We start from the raw sequence: 26,099 nt of genomic DNA, 5'->3' as shown, positions 1-26,099 counted from the left end.
GCAAAAAAAAAAAAAAATAATAAAAAAAAATCAATTGTAACACTTAAAATTAGATTTATATGAATTTATTAAACTATTAATGCTATATCATATTGGACTACAAACCAGCTGTCTTAATGACTGTGGGTCTTTGCTATCACTTTTTCACAGTATAAATCATGTTTCAGGTAAAAAAAAAAAAAAGATTTATACTGTGAAATAAATACCAGATGTATTAAATATAATTTAAATATGATTTGCCATAAAGTTGACAGTATCTTTTTTCTACCCACCATTAGAGTGTTGTTATATGCATAAACCTGAAGATAAACATAACCATGGCTGTCTACAGAAGGAAACAATTGATTCATCTCATTTTCTCCAACCTGAAAGAATAGTAAAAATGTCAAGTTTTTGCATTATATTCTTATTACATTTTTAAACCCTTATTAAATCTAAGATTTAAAGTGGGCCATAACAAGAGTTTAAAAATGTAACATAATAATATAATATAAAAACAAGTTGTTTACCAAACTTGACATTTTTACTTTCCTGTCCTGCTTTCTGGTTGGAAATGAGAATATTCACAATTATTTTCATCTGTAGACAGCCATAGACATATTATAATACATTTTTAAACCTTTTTTATGGGCCACTTTACATCTTAGCTTGAGTCGGGCCTATACCATGTTGTGCTTTGTGCATGTGTGAGATTCAGCTGTCAGCCCTCATGATCTCTGTGGCCATCCCTAACCCACACACACACACACAAAGAAAACACCTGGTTCGAGTATATGGCATAATTTTACTTTCACATTATTCAGTACAGAGTAAATTTAATCTAACACAGGTATCTGACAGGTTGAACAGCGATACACCGGGGCTGCATTAGCTAGCGGATACTGCATAGACGCGCACACACAGAAACACACACACCATGACTGTGACTCTAATCAACTACAATGACGATGTCCCCAGTACTGCATCACTGCATTGAGGGAAGCGTGACCCCCAGCTGAACTAATATGACTATGTCGCATAAATTCCATTATATTTTTCCACAAGAATCAAACAGATTAACACCACACACTCTCTCACCAAATGATGCTGACCAAAATCGTTATGATCCCTGTACGTGATTGACAGTTGGCAGCTGCTTTGGTCCAGTGCTCCCCCTTAAGCCCCCGTCCTCTAGGCCTAAGAATGTGTGTACAACTGTGTGCATGCGATGACTTTTCACAAACTAAGTGCTTTCCCAGGTTTTAGCTCTGCGAATGAAAATATGGGTCTCCAGCTGTGGCCAGTCACCACTCAAAGTTAATAGTGTGTGTAAAGATTTAGTAATGAGGTAACCACTATCTACTATTCATTTCAGTCAATAACTGTGCTGGAAGAATGACAGATGATGTCAATGTCCTCCAGATGTTTCTTTTTCTTTTTTTTTTACGATATTACAAAAAAAAACAGACATTTACATAAAGGTCCACAGCAGTTGCACTCTTCACGTGCAGAAACTCTCACACTGGTGGACCTGACCTTGCCTCCGCTTCACTTCGTCTTTCTGATTCTAGTTCCTCCCCAGCTCGTTTAACACTGTACAACTAACCTGAAATGTTATGCCCATTCACTCGTAGTACAGAATGGAATGTCCAAAACAAAAGCAACAAACATTAGACCATTTAAGAAAGCATACAAACACACTGACAATATACCACTATCAAAAACAAGAAAGAGACATACAAATGCATCCATGAAGGGTAATCATTTACATGGTTTATATATATTTATATATAGAGATTTTTTTTTTCAATAAACATTGTCAGATAATGGGGGTCAGGACGAGTAATGAATACATAGGACAAGAACAGGAAAAAGGGGTCGGGACTATAAAAGCCTTTCCTCTCAAAGCCTCTTAAAGTGCACTGGCCATTACTATGTCAGAAAGAACGCATGTACGGTGTGATAAACTGGAAATGTAAGTGGAATCTTTTTTTATTATTATTATTATCATTTCTTTATGTACACCAATGGCTCTGGATCTGACCGATTTCAGTGTAGGAGGAAAGCGAGAGAGATAAAGCGATGGGGGTTAGTGATTCTGGCCTCTTTTAGGGAAGTGCCATTGCGTTAGTGTATTGAGATTGTAATAGTCTTACAGGGAATGTTCCAAAGAAACAGCTAATGTGCAGTTTTTGCGGGTGAAACTGAGGATAAAACAGGAGAGAGGGAAAACTTGCTCCGCTTCCATCTTTTTGCTTTACTTTTCTCCCTCCCCCTTAACCCACAACACACACACATACACACACACACACACAAGCTGTCAACACAAGCACAGGAGTTGATCGTTGAACAGGCAGGACGGAGAACGGAACTATCACCATGACTCTTTCACACATGTACGAAAAAAACACACACACGCTTCCTTTCGTTCCATTGCTCACACGCAGGTAAACACCGATAAAAACAGGAAGGGCAGCGCTGATGATAATAACAGTAATAATAATAATAATCATTATCAGAAGGACAGTAATATGGCTGCCAGAGGATGACAGCTAATTTTCCCTTATGCATGAATGCTTTTTGTAGAATCTTTATTCTGGGGCCTTTCAGGTGGAACGCTGGTCTGGTCTGGGTGTCGGTTCTAGATGGTGCTAGTCTCGGCTGGCTTTCTAGAACTGTTCCGCCAGAAGCTCACAAAGACGCTTGGAGACAGTGTCCTTACTGCTGCGCAGGGTCAACCGGTACATCTGGGACAGAGAGAGAATACAGAGCGTTACCTAATGTAAACGCAAACACAAACAATTGAGGAAGAAACATCAATTGTGCAGATAGACGCTCATTCTGCTTTTCGAATGCGTGTCTCATCCTTATTGTCGCTACTAAATGTAAACTTGCACTATGGACAAAGGAAACTCGACATATACGAAGAGAAGGACACTGCTGAACTGGGTTTTACTACCAGACATGGAGTGAAATCACAATAGCGGGAGGGAGGCGTTTCGGGTTGAGAGGGGTGGCAGGATGAATGTGTTACCTGCTCCCCAGACTTGAGTTTCATCAGCAGGCACAGAGACACACAGACAACAGTAAGATGCAATAAAACTGACTTGGAGAGAAACCTGTGCTCCATGGCAGCAGGGAGGGGCTGTGAGACTTTTGATGCTTGTGGCATTTCATTGTTGCTTTCTTTTCCTTTTGTTTGTATAATATGGATACATATATTTGCATAAAACGGATGTCTTTTCATACCTGGGCTTGTGCGTTGGGCTCGAGTCTTAGCAGAGAACCCACTTGTTGGGCCTTGGTTTGGATCACTCCGGCACACACAAAGTTCTCTGGGTTCGGATCCACGTTCTCCAAGAGAGCCATGCCCAATCCCAGTAGCTAAGAAATGTAAGGGAGAAGGGAAGAGTGGCAAAAGACAAAAGATGAGAATGAAATGAAGTGAACTTTTGTCTGCAAATAAACTCTGCAGGATGCTTATGTGATATACGATGCAACTTTTTTTATATGGAAGAAAACAGGAAGAAAGGCACTTTCGCCAAGAGGCTGCATAATATATTTATATCTAGTGGGGAACCATCTAGTAAAAAACTTTTTAATAAAAAGTCATCAGTTCTAATGTTATTTTAGGAAATTATAATTTGACAATAAACATCCAAATCTTTTTGAGGAAATAAACCCTTCAAATCTGCCTATTCAGTTCGAGTTGTGTTGACATCCATTTTCTCCATATTAGGATGTTTCCGCCTAACGCTTTCAGCTCTGTGATTGGTGGTCCAGCTGTGAAATTACAGAGGGCCAAGCCCTAGCAAGTCAATAGGCTTGTTCGAAATGAACTACACTAGCCTGCCACCGGCTGGCGAGATCTGCCGGTTGCAGGTGGGGGAGTACAGAGACGGCCGTCAGGTCGGACACTTTGTGCTTTCCGTAGTTCATTTTTTACACTGATTGTTGCCGAAGAAGTGGATGCGATTGAAATTCCCATGTTTTGAATATCAGGTATTCAATATCAAGATTGGTTAAAAACAGGAACTTGCTTAAGAAAAAACATGCAACACACGTCGTCCTTGTCATCACAGAATCTGACCAATAAGAATGAAGTGTGTCATCATCAAGGCTTTCGCAGCCTATTTTGAGCAACTGCAGCGCCTGACATAGGCGGCTGGTCTCGTTTTGCTCTCAAGGTACTTTGATAGCACGTGTGATCATAAGGTGGCTGCAGCGCCGATTTTCTAACCAGAATGCATTGCTTTTGTCGGGCGGCGATCTTTGCGCCAAAGCTTTTGAAAGCAATTAATTAACAGCCATTATCTTTTTCTTGAATCTACATTTTCATTACATTTTCACACAAACTTTAAAAATACAAAATAATCATTTTTGAGACTGATAACTGGACACTGAATTAAACATGCAAAATAAGGTAATATGACAATTCTGCATACTACTATTTGAAAATGCCTATCCTTGTGTGGTGTACAGTATATACAGTACACAGTAGGCTAGTATGGTATTACCAACACAGTCAATCTAAGGCTGTGTAAACTCACCTTAGCTTTAAGCACTTCTGTGTCCATGGCATGGTTGGCCTTGAAGATCTTCTGTGCTTCTTGCTGCGGCCTGTGAGGAGAGAATTTAACATGTTTCTCATTTAGAGAACAGTTTGTGATGTATGTATACAGTAATTTGTCTTGTGTGTACACACAAACACTTACTGGCTGAGCTGTTTCCAGCGCTGAAAGAAGTCATGTGATGCCATCTCTGTGGGCTGGAAGAACTTGTTAATGGTAACGGGCAGCTTGAGTGTGAGGTTCTGGAGAGCTCCGCCATACCTGAGATACACAACAGCTTTGTAAACCTCAGTGTATGCTGATTTACCATTGTAAACCAATTAAAAGCATGCATCTGTCACCTGAACTTGATGTTGAGAAGAGGTGCATCACAGAAGTCAGACAGACACTCGATGTTGATGACCTGCTGCACCTGAGCACCTCCTTCTATGAGAGGCTCCACTGGTTTAGTCTGAACGTTGAGCTGTGGGATCAGTCAAGGAATTGCAACGAGCCAACAAACAACAAGCATCCTCAGATAATCTCCAAGACAAATAAAAGTCACTTTATCACAACATGTATAAGCAAGAATGAAAATGTGTTTGCATGTATAGATGTGAAGGATATGAGATTGTAGCTCTCCTGGGCAGGTGACTGTGGTTGTGAAGGTTACAAACTGCACTGACGTCTTATTGCCATAGAACAGATACATCCGCCCTGTAAGATTAGGTAACATGCAAGCACTTTGAATATTAAGTCAAATATTAACACAGTAACAGGTTTTTATAATGCTAACACAATAGAATAAAATGAGCCAGAACTGAAAAATATGTACATTGAAACTACGGTCTCTTGTAAACGCGGGTTAAAATACAATAAACTTGATGACACAGTCCAGAAGTCAGCTGACATGTACCTCCAGATGATGCTATTACAATTTTGCAGATGTTCTGACTCACCAAGGTTCTGGCGATATTCAGACTTTATGCCAATCTGTAGCAGCTGATTCTCAAACAGAACTCCATTGTTCTTGCACACAAACCTGAGGGCAAGAGAAAAGAGTGTATGTGAGGCAGACAAGCATGCAGGGACAGAGAGCAACGGTACTGTTTTTTTAATGATGCGTTCACGTGTTGGAAGAATAGATCAAAAACGAGCTCCCCATTGGGAAAATTCAACTTAAACACCCTCCCAATTTTGTTACCATCAGTAAAACAGGTAATTACCAATAGTGTTAGTAAAAGATACAATTAGTTTCTGTTCATGCTAGGGGACTTGGATAAGTTCAGCAAGTGTTCACTCTAACAGGCAAGTAAAGCCAAGCACATCAACACTGGAAGAATGACTTCCCCTTAAGGGAATAAGACCATCCGAGGAGCATGTGAATGCAGCATGAGACACTGAGAGGAAGGGGGGTGTTGAAAGGGAGTCAACTGAAGCCAAGCCAAAAAGAGTAGCCAATCATCAGTGCTGCCGAATGTCGTAGTGCCATGGTCTCATCTGATAAAATAATAAACATAAGTATTGGAGCTGTGAACTAGTAGTTAGAGCACATGCTCTGACATATAGCCATGAAGCTTATATGGGTCAGACAAGCCCATCTCAAAATATTTCCTGCCAAAACTCTACTTTGCCTATTAGTGTTGTCAAAAATATAGATATTTCGATATGTATCGATACTGAAATATCTGAAATGATTCCAATACACCTTTCTGCGGTATCAATACACCAACAGCGAGTTGTAGCTTATTAATGGTCAAATACACACAAAAATAATGTCACAATGCCCATCTTGGTGAGTATTAATGTAAACACAGTCGTAAACAGTTCAGGAAGAATGCATAACAGTAACAGTATTTTGGATCTGTGCGTGCGTCATGTCTTAAAGGGACAGCAGCCTAATAAAGATTGTAAGAGTTGTAAATGTTAAACAACAAAAGACAAAGAGAAAATCAATTACTGATCTTGACTGATTAACTTGTCTAACTATAATTGATTAATGTGTATTTCATTTTTACAATAAAGATTATCTAATGTTATTTTAAATTTGATTATTTCGTTTCCTTATTCAGATTCTTACCTAAATACTACTGTTAGACCTACCTGGTCTAAAAAATAAAGCAGTCTATTTCATTTGTATCTTTATACAAGAAAGACTTCAAGTAAATAGGCGGACTTCCAGCGTATTTACTTGAAGTTATCAGGTAAGCTAAAATTTCTAATGGACTGAATAGCTCTCTCAGAACTTGACGTGTGATTCCACGCTGACTGAATATGCACACGAATCACGGTCACACGCACACGCTAAGAGCAATGTTGTTTTATAGTATTAAAATATTTAGAAGGACAAAAACATGAACTTTACTGGCTTTACTTCAAGTCAGCTGTCACTTTACTTTGGCGCGAGCCCCTATGCACTCGCACACTTGGCACAGCCCTTGCGACGGTTCTGTCATTAATTAATATGAATTAATATGAAAGCCTTTTGCTCGACTACGTTATCAAACAGCTAATAAGGTGTTGCAAATGTTACAAACACCGTTCCTGTTCATCATCTCAGACAGCTGCCTTCTAACAATCAGTATCCTTACAAACGCTTTGAACAACTCAGAACGTCAGTGGAGAAAGGCTTATAGTTCATCATAACATCGTAACAGACTCGCTATATTGACAAATCTACACAATTTTTCATATCAACAGAAAATATACCGGGATAACCTGGTTTCTCTCGAGACTTTCCTGCTTTAGAGCAGTCACAGTTAATAATATGCTAAAGCCTGCCGGCACGTTGTTGTGATTGGTTACAAGGTAGTCTGTGACGTCACAAACACCCACGATTTCAAACCGTCTTTGGTTTACTGCAGTTTCAAACATAAAATACTCAGCAATGGTGCTGACTTATGAATTTGCACATGGTTTGTCTTAAAGCATATTAAAAACACTACATAGACATATAAACAACATTAAAAACTTGATTTTCACCACATGGGGTCTTTAAAATGTAATTTACTCTGAGATGGCAAAGCTGAAATTTCAGCTTCATTTATCTAGTCTTCACTGTCACATGATCCTTTAGAACAGTTGTTTATTATTTTTGTGGAGACAGTGATACATTGTTTTTTTTTTTTCAGGATTCTTCAATAAATAGAAAGTTCAAAAGAACATTTATTTGAATTATAAATCTTTTGTAACATAACAGTCTTTACTGTCACTTTTGATTAATTTAATGCACCCTTGATGAATAAGTATTCACTTCTTTCAAAAAAGACTAACTGGCCCCAAACTTTTGTACAGTAATGTATATTTAATACTAAGCAAAAATTAAGATATTTGTAATGAATGAAAATTACTGCTTAACAGCTTCCACACTACACTACAATATTAACAGTAACAAAACAAAAGGGGGGGAGGGTCAACCAAGAAGAAAAGGAGAAGATGGCATATTATGAAAGAGGCTTCTGGTGACGATTGTCTGAGATGGTTGGGTGACTGAATAGAGGGAGTGAAGTAGGCGAGTGAGCTCTTACTTGTTGAGCAGTTCGTTTGACTCGGGCAGAGGAGGAGCAGGATCTTCAGAGACCACAGAGGGGGGAGCAGAGCTGAGAGACCGAAAACCAAGAATGCAGAGAGAAGAGAGAACGGCCCCAAGAGATGAAGAGAGGGGTGAGAAGTGTTAAGTGTGAAAAGGCACAGATGGTTAAAACAGATTAAGAATGTTAGAAAGTGGTGAGCCGATAAAAAGAGAAGAAGTGCAGAGTGAAGCCAAAGAAGGAAGCATGAAAGAGGAGAGAAAGACAAAAGGCAGAGGTTAGTACCGGCATTACATCTGTGGCAAATAAAATGTTAGCAAATTCATATATTACCACCACACAGCACACAAATACAAAATACTCCACAGTCACAAACAGAAAAGAACACATTTACACAACAACATCTATACATAACCAAAAAATTAAGTGTTTATATGTGACTGTCAATATGTTTTGCTGTAACATTGACACTATAGTCAACCACTGGCCCCTTACTCCGAGTCACCAGGACCCTCGGCCAATAGGGAGTCAGAGCTTTCAGTGGGGGGTTCCAGATCTCTGCCATCGTCCAATGAAAAGCAAGGACGTGAGACGCACACACGTTCACGCATACACACAAACATGTGCGCACACACACCAAAATGAGGGAGATGGAAAAGGGAGGGAAAGAGAAAGAGAAAAAAAAGAAGCAAGAAAAGAGAAAGACAGTCACATACGCAGCAAGATAAAGGACACAAGATTACACAACACACAAAGAGGAAGAGAAGAAGAACGAACGATAGAAAGTGAAACGACAGAAGAGCAGAAAGCCTGACAGACATGTATACAAGCTCAGAACATCTGGACATGTTAAAATATTAGTGTACTTCACTTCACTAGTTAATTAAAGCAATAAATGCACAGTGAACTGAAAACAGGATGCTAATGAACCGGATTCTAATTTACCTCAGGAAACCATCATCATTGACTCCAGCCTCTGAGAAAACATCAACCAATAAGCTGCCTGCGCTGGGAGCGGCGGCAGTAACAGGGGGACCCGTGCGGAGCCCCAGCAGATCGGCAGATGGGGACGGAGTGGACTGAAAGAAATAGAGTGTTCGTTATATTGGAATCTTGGTTTAATAAGGAGATGCTGAAGTGTTTGAATCAGGATGTGTGCAGTGTGGGCGTTTTCTCAGGAATTGTTCTGTATTTGCTGACTCACTTCCCTGTACAATGTAAACATGTGCAACGGCTGAAGTCTGTCGCATATTAGTCTCAGCCTCAGCCCACAGACTGTCTTACAGTACGTGCATTATTATTTAGTTGTGAGGTGCTAGATAGCAATATGTTCAAAAACAGAACTGTATATTGTGCTTTGCTTTTGAGTAATGTCTGTGCTTCATTTTGGGTGGGCAGAAATGTATCTATTATTGTGGTATTAGCTATTACTGATAAACCTGACCCTAAAAAGCATGTAAAAACAAAACTGAATGGGATAGATCACTTTTAATATCAGTTAGATAGACCTTTCCTGTCTTAAGTGGCAGTTCATGGCCAGAATAAGCTGAAAAGTGGACCAAGTGGTCAGTAAGATTTTTTTTTTTTTTATGTTTTTGGAGTCTCTTCTGCTCACCAAGCCTTTATTTGATCATAAACACAGTAAAAACAGTAATACTGTGAAATACCATTACAATTTACAATAACTGTTTTCTATTAGAGTATATTTTAAAATGCATTTTTGGAAAAGCTGAATTTTCAGCAGCCATCCTTCAGAATCATTCTAATATGCTGATTTGGTGCTCAAGAAACATTTCTTATTATCAATGTTAAAAACAGTTGCTGCGTAATATTTTTGTGGAAAATACTGATACATTTTTTTCAGGACACTTTGATTAATAAGAAATCTGTCACATTTAATCAACTTAAATGCATTCTTTCTGAATAAAAGTATTAATCTCGTAAAGAAAAACATCTAAGTGTGTGTGCCCCTTACAGCATTAGATGCAGCAATGGCAGAGTTGTCTCCTCCTCTCTCTCCCCCTCCATTGAGTTCTCCCTCTCTCTTTCCCTCCTCTAGCTCGTTCACAGACACGGCTCCTGGTCCTTTCTTCTTTTTCAGCTTGGCCAGGATGGATGACTCTCTCTCTGGGAATGGAGGCATCTCCTCAAGCACTGTGGCCTACAATTACACACAGTGATATTATGCAAATAATTTTATGCAAAAAAAAAATGGTGACAAACAAGTCAACAAAATATGTGCAAAAGGGTGTGATCTCACCAGGACATCAGTGCTGGCAATGGAGGACAGTTTGAGATACTCCACAGCTCTCTGCTGCAGCTCGACATCACTGTTCCTGATCTGGCTGTCAGAGCGCAGCACTTCCTGAATGGTGCTCTTTGTCTCCGGGAACAGATTAATGAACTTAATATAGGCAGAAAGCAGCAGGGCACGCGTGGGGACTGAACACAGGTGAAACTTAGAGTGGAGCAGGTTAAACTGAACCAGAGGACTAGAGAGATTTGAAGGATAGAGGTGAGATGAGTGTGAGCAGTGCAATTTGATCAATTTCAGATCAAAGATAAAAGAAAATGGAAAAATGAAAGAGAGATGAAAAAGAACAAGAGGACATCATCAGTATAGCAATAAAAACACATCTATAACACCAAAGTGTGATGTTAGAAAACATTGCTTTGAGTGGTTAAAGAACTCACCTGGAACGAGGATCACCAGCAATAAGGTTACCAAACTCTCCCAGGATGTAGCCTCCAACCTTCACCATATTCTCATGACAAGCTGGAGCCTGCAAAGCCTGTGGAAATTAAAAGACCAAAAAAAAAAAAAAAAAAAAAAAAAAGGAAATATGAAGTGTTGCATGAGAAGTACTGCAATGATAGTGGAAACCAATTTTCTAGATCTCTGGACAAGAAGTGAACATCTGGTGTCATTTACCTCAAAGACCGTCTTGGCTGCATATCCCTGCACGTCGTCACGGTTGATGACGATCTGGATGACGCGGTACCACACTTCCTCACTGACGTAATCCCCAGCAATGCGGATTAGGTTCAGAATAGTGTCCACATACCAGGAGTAGTCTACTGCATATTTCTCTGCCAAGATGGCCACCTTCAGTACCTACAGACACAATAGTCACCCATTTTAACAATGACCTTTGACTGAAGAGAGACAGTAGAGATGAAGACACACACACCATTTCCTCTCTGATGGAGTAGTCAGCCGTCTCCAGGTAACTCAGCATCTCGGCGACAATCTGCTTGGCATTGCTGCGGTCGCACATGGCGTAAAGGAGGTCAGCTGCTCTCTGGCGAACACTGACATCCCTCTCAGTCTGCCAGCAAGATAAATAGAATTAAATGGTTATAAACAGTGTTCATGAGTTGTAAAACAAGGAATCTGCCATTTAAATTAACATTTTTAGTGTTTACTGTGTTTTAAGAATGCAGAATCTAGCCACTAACCTTTAGCGCGTTAATGACTGTCTCTATATGCGTTTTAACTGCCTCATGGGAAAACTCAGAGCTGGCAAGGGTGCACATGCTTTCCAGGGCCAGGTAGCGCAGGTTGGTCTCTCTGTGCTGTAAGAACTGCCCCAGCTGGTTACATGCCCGAACAAGAAGATTCGGCTCGCTGTGGAGAAACAAGACCATGAACAGAGTTTAAGTACAACAGTGAAATGCTAAATATAGATAAAACCAATCAAAACATCATAGCAGATCGTTTTTAATATGAGAAATTGAGACAATGTGCACCTGTCATAGTGGATGATGAGAGAGATGGCTTCAAATAGGATGGCATTCTTGGCATTGGAGTGCTGAACCTTCTTGGATTTGGGTGGCTCTTGGGCTTTGTTGAGGATGGTCTCCAGACACTCCACCAGTCGTCCCTTCACGGCACCATCCTCAGGCGGTGGGTAGCACTGCAGCAGGCGCAGCAGCTTGCAGGACAACCACGGAGCAGGAACGAAGTAGTAGGTGTAGTCCTGCAGGTCAGTGGAGGCTGAGGACACAATCTGAGAAAGACAAGAACACATGAATCTGGAGTTGCAAAGAATTAAAGCTTTCAGAAGATTGTTTTCCGTGTGATTTTTCAGTGGTAAAACAATGCATATAAAGTGGAACTGCAATTTGCTGCACAACCATGAAAAGCTGGCAGAATCAACCAAAAACAGTTTCGCTGTGCAGAAAAAAAAAAAAATAAATAATGTTGCAAACATTTTAACCTTTAATTTTTGGGGACTTCTGTTTTTCCTGATAGTTTAACAAAAATGGCTGTTTAATTTCAGATCCTCTTAGCTCTAAGGCAGTACTTTTGACCTCATGGCATGGTTTTTGCTCTGATATGCATTTTTAGCAATGAGACCTTTTATTGAGAGGTGTGTGCCTTTCATCAAATCATACCCATTCAAGTGAATTTGAACAGGTTAACTCCACTCGAAGTGTAGTAACATCTACAAGTGAAATTGGAATGCTCCTGAGCTAAATTTGAAGTGTCCCAGAAAAAGGGTACGAATACTTATGCAATGTAATAACTTCAGGGTTTTTTTATTTTTAATAAACTTTAAAAGTTGTCACAGATCTGCTTTTGGCTTTGTCGTTGTGGTGTATGGAGTGTAGATTAATGCGAAAAAACGTAATTTGAAGTAGTTTAAGGCAGCAACATAACAAAATATGAAAATTAAGGGGCTTGACTACTTTCACAAGCCACTGTATTCACTACAAAAGTTTGGGATCAGAAATATTTTTTGAATGTTTTTGAAATAAAAATCTCATGCATGCACACACAAACCCTCACCCTGCTGAGACGTGACACAGCAAGTGACACACAGGTCTTGAACTCATCAGGGTTCTTCTGGCTGAGACAGGTGATCAGAGAGATCGCAGCAGTGACCACACCCTGAAAGAGAAGAACATCAGAAAAATAAGAACCCCTTAAAAACACATTAACAACAAAGACACACGCTAACCTATAAATGTGTACATTTTCAATATCAACGAGCATGTGTATGAAAATCATGAGGTTGTGGTTTTCTGTGTCAGACTTACCATGTGCTGGTCATTGAGCAGGTGCACCACTCTAGAGGTCCATTCTCCCATGAGCACCAGGTCTGGCGAGGTCTTATACAGGCGGAGCAAACACAGAGCGGCTGACTGCTTCACACTGTCCATCGTGTCTCTGTGATTAGGAAAGGAACTACATTAGCCAACTACAGCAACATTCATCTACTCAAATTAAAACACTTAGGGCAGGACACTATCTGTGAATAGGGCAAAAATTTTAGTATCACCATACTTTCCCCAGATGACTGTCTTATGAAATATGCATAATTTGCATACATTTCCAGAACAGAAATCTGAACATTGGATAAAGCTAGGTTTAAAATTCTTGTTTCATTTTGTTAGACATTAAAGTTCAATGTTTTTGCAGAGGGAATTTTGGATCTCTTTTTTTTCTAATCATAAATCAGAAAATACTATCAACAGCCAGGGACACAAAAAAAAAAAAAAGTGTTGTATAAATCAGGTGAATGATATACGAACAAACCCCTCTGTAAAAAAAAACAAAAAACAAAAAACTATAGAATATATATAGGAATAAACCAGACATTTTGGTGTAATTAAAGTGCAACTGAAGTGAAGATTTCTGACTCATTTTGAGAAAATGGCCTAAAAACAAACAGCCTGTAATTGGAATCTACAAACGCAAATAGATAAACTGTAAGAAAATAAACACTTAAATATGTATTTTGGATGTTTTATTTCCACTAGTCTGAAAGAAGACAAGTTATGGAAGAACAAATTAACCAGTGCCTGAAAAAAACAATGGTTTTGGCTGTAGTGTTTTGTCTTAAAGTATATAACTGACCATAAAACAAATAATAATCTCTAATACTGAACTCGAGAAAGCAAGAAAGTGACACCACAAATACACACTTCCTGTTTTATTAATCCTTTTTTCCCCCTTACACAATTCAGTTCCTTCTTTGTAACATCCTTCAATTTGAATCCCTCATTTTTGCCCTCATGTTAAAGCTACACGATGCTGGATACATTGAGAATAACAATTTTCCGTTTAAAATAGAGATTGTGATTCCTCCACAATTCTGAATAGACAACTAAACAAAAGTCTATTTAAAAATTTGAACTAATTTGAATAAATTATTATTATTTTTTAATTGTTTTGAATAAATGATTCAATGACTCACTCATAAACACTTCACTTCTTTTATTACTGGATGAATTAGAGTTGTTTTAATAGCTGAATCGCTGACACTTAAGAATAAGATTGTGGGGGTGTTTGAATGGAGATTGCAATCTTTTAACGACTAATCGCGCAGCTCTACCTCACCCTCAACACCTCCAGGCCCAAGTTGCTCACCCAGCCACAAGGATGCGCGGAATCTCTCCAGCGAAGGCCTCGGCCATCTCTCTGCTGCCCACGTTGGCGATGCAGTGCAGAGCCAGACACATGAAGGTGGGGTTTCGGCTGGACAGGTCATTCTTGATGGCATTGTTAATCAGCCTGATCAGTTCACTGTTACTGTTCACCAGCACAGAGATAAACAGATACCCCTGGAGAACAAACAAAAGAGAAAAGAGAAAGAAGCTAACGATTATACTGCACACACTCGGACTGAGGGGAAATGAGTGTACGGTAAAGCTGAAATGAAGACAGCGTCACTGAAGAACTGTCATCTTCACACAGACTTAGAGCAGCAGCCCTGCAAGCTCGATGGATAAGCACTAAAGCACAAGAGAGATTTTCCCCCTCGCTGAACTAATGTGTCTCCCTCACTGCTGCAAGGGCTGAAGCTCACTTAAATTGCCTCTTCTCCAGTCGTGCTGCATCGTGATGTTGAACAAGCTTTTAAAATCTGGAGGTTTGAAGGAATGTGCCTTGCAAGATGATCTGTATCAACTGATTTAAATTCTACTACAATCAGCTACCAAGATACAGTCATTTGCTCCATTTGGTGCATCTAAAATTCCCTGAACTTATCAAAAATAAAATATTCTTTCTGGTAGCCTTAACATTCTTTACTTACAAAAAAACTCTGATTGCCTGTTTATATACACATACATTAGATAGATTAAGCATTTTTTTGTTTGTTGATGTTACTGCAATCGTTAAAAAAAAAAAAATGGTAACAAAAATCAGCATCAAAAACATAATGGCTGAATTTAATATGTATCAGAAGAGCAGTGGAATTTTTCAGCTAATGTATGCATTGACATTGTTAACTGTTAGTTTGAGACACTAAATCTTACCATATAGCAGGCCGATTGGTGACCTAAATCAGGTTTGGAATCCATTTTAATATGCTTATAAAGTCTTATTTCAAGAATCATAGGAAACTGTAAGATGCTATAGTGAACCTGTTTGACTTCAATACAAATATATTGGTATCCTCTAATCATTTGAGTGAAGAATTTTTGGGCTTAGCTCATGGGAAATGTGTATTAAATATATTTGACCCACATGGGAGGAGTAGGTCAAAACAAAATGACATCACCTCATTCCTCAACATTATAGTATAATGCCTTGCAGTCAAAAGGACCTTTACAAAAAGCTTTACAAAAAAAACAGGAAGAAAAAGTTCCAGCGTCTTCTGCAGTCCCTCTACAGTTTATTAGCACTATGTAAATTTTATTCGTTTTGCCATGTACAGTATTATCCAAGGGAAAAAATGCTATGGCCATGTGGTGTTGTTGTCTAACACATGTTGTTGTCTAGTTTGCATTGTAAATGTTATTTCAATGCCTTTCCTTTTCAAGGAAAAAGATAAGCTGACTCTGAATGGCCCTCAGTTTGTAGTCCTTTTTTGTACTGAAACATGCTCAGATTCCACCCTGCTTCTGTCAGTGTTGCCCTGCAGAGAGCAGCGTGGCTGATGGGAGTGTGGCTTCTAGAGTGGGTGTTTGATCAGCGGGAGATAATTAGACCTCATGGTAGGTCTACATGGCATGGAGTGCCACTAAGCTTCTCTAACAAGCTAAAAAACACATCTGTTGCACACTATCAGACATGTCTAAATGTTCAAGTCAAGAAAAGACAATTTCCACAAGAGTAAAACTGTATCTAGAGTCAACATTTTCAAATACATTTGCCACACTATCATTCAAAAGTTTGGGGTCGGTACGTTTTTTAAAATGTTTTTGAAAGTAGTCATACTCACCAAGGCTGCATTTGTTTGATCGAAAATACAGTAAAAACAGAAATATTGTAAAATGTTATTACAATTTAAAATAACTCTTTCCATTTTAATATATCTTAAAATTGTAAATGTAAAGCTGAATTTTCAGCATCATTACTCCAGTCTTCAGTGTCACATGATCCTTCAGAAATCATTCTAATATGATGATTTGATACTCAAGAAACATTTCCTAATATTATAAATGTTAAAAAAAGTTGTTCTGCTTAATATTTTTGTCGACACTGTGATTCAGGATTCTTTGATGACTATAAACATCAAAAGAACAGCATTTATTTGAAACAGAAATCTTTTAATATTATTCATTTCTTTATTGTAATCCTTGATCAATTTAATGCATCCTTGCCGAAATATTCATATCTTAAAAAAACATCTTACTAACCCCAAACTTTTGCACAGTAGTGTATATTAGTAGTAATATTACAGAGTCTGTTTACGCTGCACACTGAATCTGTTTGTTCTGACAGTGTAGTCAATATTCTGCATATCAGTTGACTTTCATGTCTCTCTCAATGCGGACAAACAAGAGTGTCATTAAAAGAGAAAAGAGAACACTGAAAAAAGAAAACATTTTCCTCTGCTAAGGTCCATTCAGTAAAAATAAATGAATTCAGACACTACTGCACTTTGTGTACCCTACAATCATATCCTGAATGACAAAAAAAATCTGTTTCTCTCTCTCTCACAAAAACACATCTACAAACTCTTATTGGATATGCAACCATACACAGACTTTTATATCTAGAGCCCTATAATTTCTGTAAAACACAGACAGAATTGTGGAATTTAGTCATAAAAATGGAATTTACTGTATAACACGGAATGTCAAGGAATTTGGCAAAATTTGGATAAATAAATCAAAATTTGTGTGATACTGACTAATGTCTATGAATTTTAACAGCAAAAAGACTGCTCTTAAAAGGTTATTTCACCCAAAAATGAAAATTATCCCATAATTTAATCCTCAAGCAATCCTAGGTGTATATGACTACAAAAATCTTCCAAGCTTTATAACAGGAGTGAATGGTATCCTAGATTTTGAAGCCCCCAAAAAAGTGCATCCATCCATTATAAAAGTAATCCATACCGTTTCAGGGGGTTAATAAATGCCTTCAGAAGTGAAGCGATGCGTTTTTGTTGTTAGAAAAATATCTATTTTTTTTACTTTATAAACTATAATGACTCGCTTCCGGTAACGGCCGTACGCAAGTTGAGTTCCTGCTGAAGAGTGACCTCTGACCCGATGCATGATATAGGATGTAGGAGAAGTGTAAGCTAAGGTGAGAGTAGACGCCTCTTGCGGTTTAAACAGGGCTGGGCAACAAACTCAACCTCCTCTTCTCTTATATCCAAATCCTCTGACATTCCTCTTTATAAATTCTCATTTTAGACTTTTAACTCATGACCAATGTTTTGTTTTGCTCTATCCTCTGCACTTCTGCGTTCGTCAATACGGCATGAGTAATGTGGGTCAGAGGTCACTCTTCCGCCTGAACTAGACTTGCGTCCCGTCATTCCAGTGCCAGTGATTCTAGTTTATAAAGTTATAAATATATTTTTCTTACACAAACACATCACTTCACTTCAGAAGACCATTATTAACCCGCTGGAGCCTTTTGGATTACTTTTATGATGGATGGATGCGATTTTTGGGGGTTTCAAGGGTACCATCTAAGGTACCATTCACTCTCATTATAAAGCTTGGAAGAGCCAGGATATTTTTTAATATAACACCGATTGTGTTTGCCTGAAAGTAGAAAGTCATATGCACCAAGGATGGCTTGAGGGTCAGTTAATTATGAAATCATTTTTGGGTAAACTATCCCTTTAAGATATAAAGTCTGCATGTTCTGCGTGTCTCTGTGTGAAGTGTGACAAAACTACATCACTAATGACAATTCCAACAAGATAGGCAAAAAATGCAAACAAAAAACAGTTCACAACAGCTTAACACAACATTTCACTCAAGAGTTCACTATACACATCTGCACACAGTAGAATATTTTAAAGTAGGGGTGTAACGGTTCAAATTACTCAGTTCGGTTTTTATCGCGGTTTTAGTGTCACTGTTTTGGTACGGTTCGGTATGTGCTATGTTCAGGGGGAAAAAGGAATACTGTCAAATAAAAAAAAAAGGAAATAAGACCAAATAATCAAACTACAAGCAACAGCATAAATAAATACATCAAAACAAAGATTCAAATAAAATAAGCAGTGTTTTTCAGGTATCTAACAGTAATTTTCAGGTACAGAAAATGTATAAAATAACACTGCATATTATCTTCACAGTATAAATTAAATAAAGATTAATCATGAAGCAACAAAAGCTATTTAGTCAGGAGCAGTGAGTGAACACTATTTACAGTGATTTCTTTGTCATTTGTTGTTTGATTAACATTAAAAACACAGACAACAAGAATACTAGGCTTTTTTAAGACATAACGCACTATCCAGTATATACTGTTACACATGCGTTGTCCATCTAAACTTTTATACATTCACTTAAGACATAACCGACTATGTTTTCTAGGATACTCACGGCATGTTGACATAGTTTTTGTCTGAATTTGTCCGTTCAAGCGCAAGACTTGAAAAGGAACTCAGTATTTGCGTGCTGTCTGAGATAAGCGTGCACATGCTTCGGATGAACGCACACAAATCTTCTCATAGTGTGCGCATGTTCTCTTTCACGTCTTGCTCTTGAATGTTTAAATTAGCAAGGCTTAAATGAGTTTAGATTAAACAGATAGCAACGCGCACTTTTCACGTCTCACCAGCGCTCACGCGCTTTCAACACTCAGGTAATGACGACGTAAATGACTGGTCATATTCGAGCATACGCCACAGTGAACCAAGTTTACAAAGAGTGACTGTTTTGATTAATCGCTGTTGTAACGTATTGGGAAGCCAGAATGCGTGTCTTTAACGTATTGACTGAAACATACATTATCCGAACACTGTCTGTCTGTTTTACACATTGCCATTTTCAACAAACCATATTAAAGATGCGTCGTCAGATTTGGGATTAACCGCAGTGCAAGTACGTGCCGAACCAAGGGGGATTTTTTTTTACCGAGAACCGTAACACCCCTAATTTTAAGACAGCTCCACTTACAATCTGTTTCTCAGTGTACTTGTTGGAGCTGAGCAGGTTGACAGCCTCCATGTGGCCGAAGTCAATATCGTGGCCCAGGAGGAAGATGAAGAGCAGCTTGCACACATACTTCTTCTTGCTGTATCCATCCAAAGCCTTGTCACCTTTAAACTTTGAGCGGATGTTGGCTAACTCTTTATTTATGCGTTTGATCTCAGCTTCCTTACTCTTACCTGAGGAGAGAAACAGAAAACAGGGAGACTCAGGATTTCATTTGATACTGCAGAGCAATTGGTAATCATTGGGTGATCTGAACAAATCAGGAGACAACACAAGCTGACAAAATGCCCACTGACGCTGATATCTTGATACTGGTATTTACCAAAGTACAGCTTACACAGTATAACTCCGCTGTGAGCTCTTTAGTCATAAAAAATATATGCATTTCTCCCTGCCTTCATTTAAACATTTAATAATTCTTATGCATCAAAATGCTTAATGCATCTTTAAAAATCTATAAATCAGTTTCAAGGATGTTCACAATGTTCACAACACACCGGCCACACTGTTATTACCAAAAACCCTGGCATGATTTACACATGAGCATATGGCTGTGTCATTACAGATATTATGAAAATTGATGTATTGAAAGTGAAATAAACGGAGAGACAGAAGAGCAGATGATGGTAAATGAATAGGACAGGAAACCAGGAAAGAAGACAGGAAATAGCAACACATTTTTGGGGGGGTTGGGGTTAAACAGGATAAAGTCCCTAAAGAAAGATTAAAGTGATAGTGTGTAAAAAATAAATAAATAAATAAAATAAATAAATAAATCTGCAAAAGCCTAGCAAAATGGAACCAAACAATACATACATTACACTTCTGTAGTTTGCACCCTTGCATGACAAAAATACATGTTCTTGCAAACATGCAAAAAAAAAAAAAAAAAAATTGTTTGCTTTCATCCACCAAATCCACCATACCATCAGCATGTAGGTTAAACCATTTCTTATGCTCACTGCATCAGTCACCCTTGGGCAGAGCATCAGATTTCTTATTTGCTCCAATGTCATTTGTGCACACTGGATGAATTCACTTTGCTTTGTATATGCACTTTTTAAAAAGGGATCTGATGACATCCAAATAACTGCTGCCACATGAGATAATGCTACAAGGAAAATAAAACCTTTGCTAAATGTAAAAAAAAAATGTGTATAAATAGTGCTGTTGTTATATTGTGGTGCAATATCATGTCTTTTCTAATAGCAGTATCAGACATCCAGTACTATGAGCTTCCTGGCCCAATACCAGGGGTCTCGTATATAAATGTAATGTACACACAAAACAGCCTTTCATTTCCTATGCCTAGTCAAAATAACGTTTGGACAAACACACAAACTTTTACTGGTGTTGTAGTTTTAATGATTCCAGTCAGGAACTAATGAATTGAACTGTTTCAAAATGCAATTTTGATGAATTCATCAAAATGTAGTTTGCAGTGATCATAGGTTTTGTAAGAACTGCAAACGACCCACTAATCTTGTAATTATTCTAGGCAGCAATAATTTTTTTCACAGAATGCACTCATTCCACCAAAGTATCCTGACATGGCATGGGTCAACACATTATTCCTACAATTTATGTAACTCTAGATGGTAACCAACTTAAAGTTCAAGCTGTGTAATGGCTGGCTTCTCTGTGCAATAGCTTGCAGTAACATGCAATCTGATTTCAAATGTAGCCAACACCAATCATCACTAACTCTTAGACAAAACAACAGAATAAACATAGCAACAATCCTTTTTGCATACAGATGATAAAACACAGATGACTGGCATATTAAAAACATCAAGTGTCTCAGAAAGTACAATACTAAACACACTCACAAAAGTTTAATGCACAACTTTAAACAAAAATGGACTCATCTCAAAGGCATCAATGAGCCAAATCTATGGTTTGGTTGTTTGTTATGATTAACTGACTATGACCTCAAAACCAAATATCAGCTAGAATGTCAGCACGTACGTTGCATTCACATATCATTTTCTGACTTAGCATTTGTGTCGTTCTCCAGCTCACAATGATGCTGAATAGAGCTAATTCAATGCATTCTTATTTTAGAAAGCACAGAAAACGTAAGGGCTGCATACAGAATTGCATACTTCCCTACATTTTTTTTTTTTTTTTTTTTGTGGTTGTAAAGGTTTTTTATATGTAGTTTGTTTTTGTACTTGTGAATGAACTTACTGTAATGCAAGTCAAATTTCAGACTTTGTCTAACAATAAAGTTATATCATCATCATATAAATCATCTACTATATAGTAGATGAAAAACAGTATGTGACAAAAGAACTATGTCTGAATTCACAGTACTCTTAAAAGAGTAGGCACAAAAGTAACCGGATGACCTACTACTTCCAGCCAGATGCTCAAGTGTGCATACGATGGACACTTTACTGTCCCATCAGGCCAGGTGAGAGGATCTGTGAATAGCATCGACTCAACTGACGCTGGTAGGTCACATGATAATGACAAACATGGTGAATGTAGTATGTCCGGATTACATTGATCCTATGTAGAACATTCTTTTTTTAGCAAATGCAAAGTAATTACTTATCCAAAAGAAGTACCTACTCAAGACAGTATGCAATTTCGTAAGCAGCCAAAGACTTCCTTGACCGTTTTGCATTGCTTATCTTATTGCACAAGCCAATGAAAAGCTGTCATCAGACTATTAATGATCTCATTTTGTCTTTATCTTTATTTATTTTTCTATATTATTTAAAAAAACTACTCTATTTTTTGTTGTGGGTGTCCCAACTGGGATAACATTATTTTGCAATTTTCAACTGCAAAGTTCAATTCAATGTTCAAATGTTTTATTTATTTAATATTTTAATATCAATCAAAGGCCGCAAAATCGATTCAAATTGTATTGTGGCATGTTCTGAGATATATCTGCAAATATTGCTGGCAATGTCTGATTGTATCATGACGAAACACCCCATTTTCACTCCTAGTTAGCACATGTGCATGCAATTTTTTTAGTATGGAAGCGACACAAAGTTTTGTGCATAAGGCACTAAAACAAAATGTGTGTGTAAGAAAGTATAAATACACAACAATACTGAGAAGAAAGAAAAAAAAAAAAAAAGAGTAAGCCAGCATGCCAGAAAAGCAGCAACCTCACAGGACACCTGGAACTAGGTGTGTATGTGGTGCCAAAATATAATGTGCAATACAAGTTACAATACTCAGACGAAGAGCTCAGACTCACACTGATAACATAAGTGCAAAACAATTCTCTCATTTATATGATAACAATTTATCATAAGAAGTTACCTTCGAATAGGATAAATTATGGATGTTTTAACAGTTTTTAGAAACTCCAAACTTATTACTAAAGTACGATTCTCAAATTCCAACCATGACCCTAAACAAAGCTCTCTATTTTCCAAGATTTCAGAGTTAAAATGAGAGGTGTAACACAGGCAGATGCAGAAGACTACAGACACATCTTAACAAGATGACCCTCCTATAACGCTCAGCTCAAGGCGACAGCTTGATAACTGGATTATCGTGAAAAACACATCTGAAACGAGTCCTCTTGGCGAGCAGCGATATCAGCCGCTATCCAGCTAGTCAAGGTGGCGAGAGCGACAGAGACAGGACATGCCGGACAGATCATCTGCAGTGAGACACGGTTTCGGCGGCGGCGGCCTAGCGGGCTCTCTGACGGTAAAGCATCGTCCCATCATCCGGGCTAAAGCTAACGGGCCTGAGTGATATGACCTCCCTCACCGAGAGCCACTGATCTGAATTACAACATTTACCCTCTAATTCTGGCTAAAATCATCACAGAGCAAAGCAAGAACAGATCACAGGCCATTTGATTCAGTTTAGGGCGTATATAGGAAGAGTTGAGTGCAGCTGTTCGCATGAGAAAATGACTAATGGTGTTTGAGTGTGACAGGGGCACTTACAGTTTCTGATGTCCGAAATGAACACCGCTAATCCTCGCATTCCGTCTCCCTTCGACACAGCCGGCATGTTTGCAGAGTTTTTTCTTCACGCCGGCTTCAGCAACGAAACAAATGACTTTCAGATGTTCAGAGGTGCAGGTTTAACAGGCAAACACACCGAGCTAGCGGGCTAACTAACTAACTAACACGAACTCACTAGCTGCAGATTTAGTCTTGAATTAAATTTAAGGCGCTTGTAAATCTCACAGATAACGTAGCAGCGAGAGTGTTTGTGAATAAAAGAGGTGAATGCAGAGGGTGTGAGAGAAGCTGGGGAGTCAGCGCGGCTGGTGTTTCCGTTGGCTAATTCATTCAATCCTGTGAACTCTCTTCAATGGGAAAACGAAGCTAGACGGAAGCTTTCGTTGCAGCACTGACTAATTAAAAAAATAGCCAACGAGTTGTTTTTAATTTATGGTAACGCGACTAAATGTCGATTGCGTTAAAATAACAATTGATACCTCTCTTGCTTTGAGTCACGCACGGCAAGCTAGCCAAATAGCTAGCGAGCTGGCTAGCTCTATCAAATGTTAGAATACATCACCCAAATGACCGCGATAGGACAACGGGGGAGTCTGCTTTTTGACGAGCTAATCTGACAGACCTGTTTCTCGCGAAAGAAATAGCTATAGGCTATGTTTAGCCGTCAATATTGTACGAGACTTTTCGTTCGTTCGGTCGGTGTACCCGGACGGAGCTCGTGACAGAACGGGCACTGAGCTCGCTCTAGCGCTTCCTCCCCACATGTCCCGCCTCCAGCCTGATTCTCCTAATCTGATTGGTCAGCTCCTTGCCACTCAGTACATCATTTGTCCGTTTATACGTCAATTAATTTTTTTAATCATTTTAATTGGCTTGAGAACAAGATCGACACTGTTGAAAGTATCAAAGTGCAAGTATGAGGGAATGGTGATAAGTTGGCAAAAGAGAGGGTGTAATTTACACTAATTAAATCTGACTATTGGTGTTTAAAATTTTATGTGTGATCTATCTATCTATCTATCTATCTATCTATCTATCTATCTATCTATCTATCTATCTATCTATCTATCTATCTATCTATCTATCTATCTATCTATCTATCTATCTATCTATCATAGGTGTAAAGTACTTGAGTAAATAATGTAATTAGTAATTAGTGTACTTAAGTATCTTTTTGGCTACTTTGTAGTTGTACTGAGTATCAAAGATATTGGCAACTCTTACTCTCTACTTGACTACATTTTTGAACAAGTAAATGTACTTTTTACTCCACTACATTTGTGATGAGTAATGCAGTTACACATTACATTTCTCATGGCACCTAACTTTTTCTGCAGCAGTTTGTTTCTGATATAAAGAAGCGATATCACCATCTAAGGGCATTGAAGGTACTATATCTTGTGCATTTTGCCTTTACTCACCCAAAACTTGCCAACTAGGCTACTTTACATGAATGCGAGTGCATTAGCTCAAACTAGCACATCCAGTGCAAGTAGACTTTGACTATTTAATTTTACTTAACATTATTTTATTTATCTTCTATACTGACGAGACCTTTTTGACGGATATTGGTTTATGTATAGCCTTTTTGTGTACTTGAACTAAACTGAGACTTGAAAGTTTGTGGACGTTTAAAAGGTTGTTGTTACGACCATGATATATTGCAATATTGAGGTGTTCAATTTTATTTAGATTTTAGAAAATAAACATGATTTCTCATCTTATAAATCAATTGTTTCTTATTTTCACCGGCACGTCTCTCAGGTGTTGAGGACTAGTGCATCTTTAAGCCCATATTTAATATGAGTAAAATACTTACTGTTAAAATCAGATACTTTAAGACTTTTACTCAAGTTGTATTGGAATTCGTGACTTGTAACTTGTAATGGAGTCATTTTCCCTGTAAGGTATCTGTACTTTTACTCAGATATGGTTTTCAGGTACTCTTTACACCACTTCTATCTATCTATCTATCTATCTATCTATCTATCTATCTATCTATCTATCTATCTATCTATCTGCTCATTCATTGGTGCATTGGAATAAGCGACTCAGTATCAAAATCAAAGAACTGTCTGTATTTAAGCACATAATCAAAACTAGAATACAATACTACCTACATAAATGTATTGTCAAAAATTCTACACATGCTGCTCTGCATAAATGTACATAGAATATTTGTAGAGTATTTTACATTAATGACACCTTTTATGTCCATTTTTCAAAATGCTTGGAGGGTCGCAGAGAAGCTGGAGCATTTCTGGTGGATGGCCAGTCCATCAAAGCAGTTTTTTCAAATAATTTATTAAAATGATTTATATTCTTCAAAAATTAGATGACAGCTGGGATTTTATCTTGAGTCTGTTAGGGACTTCTTGCCCCAGGGAGTCATCTCTCTTCTTCTTCTGTGGCACAGATCCTCAACAAAACCATTTCCATATCCGGTGTGATAAATCCGATCTTCAACTAGATGGAACTGGATTAAATATTTTGACTGTTGTGATCCCATTCTGACTTATGACATATAACTCTGCCTGAATCATATCATGCACTTTATATTCAACAATGTTTTGATCTGCCTGCAATGACACCATTGTATGTGAACTGAACTGAGCTGTATGATGACTTCACTGTTTTCTCCAGAGCCGATGTATAGATGAATTAACTAAATTAATAACTATTGATTTTTATAAAGGAATGAATCAATACTAACTTACTTAAGCTGCAAT

General features: G+C 38.2%; 1 protein-coding gene across 3 annotated transcripts; it reads right to left on the bottom strand.

Annotated features, from left to right (window-relative positions):
* Positions 1 to 764: 764 nt before the first annotated feature.
* Positions 765 to 24,122, bottom strand: ap2a1 (adaptor related protein complex 2 subunit alpha 1). 3 transcript variants are annotated; one of them, XM_048205615.1, is made up of 22 exons: positions 23,350 to 24,122; positions 19,385 to 19,596; positions 14,436 to 14,629; positions 13,103 to 13,232; positions 12,852 to 12,953; positions 11,810 to 12,069; positions 11,519 to 11,687; positions 11,251 to 11,388; positions 10,992 to 11,174; positions 10,754 to 10,851; positions 10,320 to 10,551; positions 10,035 to 10,220; positions 9,005 to 9,138; positions 8,555 to 8,617; positions 8,057 to 8,128; positions 5,489 to 5,571; positions 5,157 to 5,246; positions 4,892 to 5,015; positions 4,695 to 4,811; positions 4,530 to 4,599; positions 3,229 to 3,363; positions 765 to 2,726 (listed from the first exon to the last, which is right to left on the bottom strand). In XM_048205615.1, exons 1-22 carry the CDS (start codon positions 23,414 to 23,416, stop codon positions 2,649 to 2,651), a joined length of 2,937 nt encoding a protein of 978 aa, XP_048061572.1. In that variant the 5' UTR covers positions 23,417 to 24,122; the 3' UTR covers positions 765 to 2,648. The 3 variants fall into 3 exon arrangements, with proteins under 3 accessions (XP_048061572.1, XP_048061579.1, XP_048061583.1); XM_048205622.1 differs by lacking the exon at positions 8,555 to 8,617; XM_048205626.1 differs by lacking the exons at positions 8,057 to 8,128; positions 8,555 to 8,617 and having other exon boundaries at positions 23,350 to 24,121.
* Positions 24,123 to 26,099: the final 1,977 nt, after the last annotated feature.

Source organism: Megalobrama amblycephala, linkage group LG1 (assembly GCF_018812025.1).
Source record: "Megalobrama amblycephala isolate DHTTF-2021 linkage group LG1, ASM1881202v1, whole genome shotgun sequence".
Taxonomy (NCBI): Eukaryota; Metazoa; Chordata; class Actinopteri; order Cypriniformes; family Xenocyprididae; genus Megalobrama; species Megalobrama amblycephala.
The sequence above is the reverse complement of the archived record's forward strand: the minus strand, read 5'-3'. Positions and strand labels throughout refer to the sequence as shown.

What these genes read in the sequence shown, in the direction of transcription:
- ap2a1 (XM_048205615.1), bottom strand. Translation starts at nt 23,416, where the DNA reads ATGCCGGCTGTGTCGAAGGGAGACGGAATGCGAGGATTAGCGGTGTTC. An exon ending in CATTTCGGACATCAGAAACT is followed by an intron (nt 19,597 to 23,349) that starts GTAAGTGCCCCT and finishes TTCTCTCCTCAG; the next exon opens with GTAAGAGTAAGGAAGCTGAG. An exon ending in CCATTGCTGCATCTAATGCT is followed by an intron (nt 9,139 to 10,034) that starts GTAAGGGGCACA and finishes TATTTCTTTCAG; the next exon opens with TCCACTCCGTCCCCATCTGC.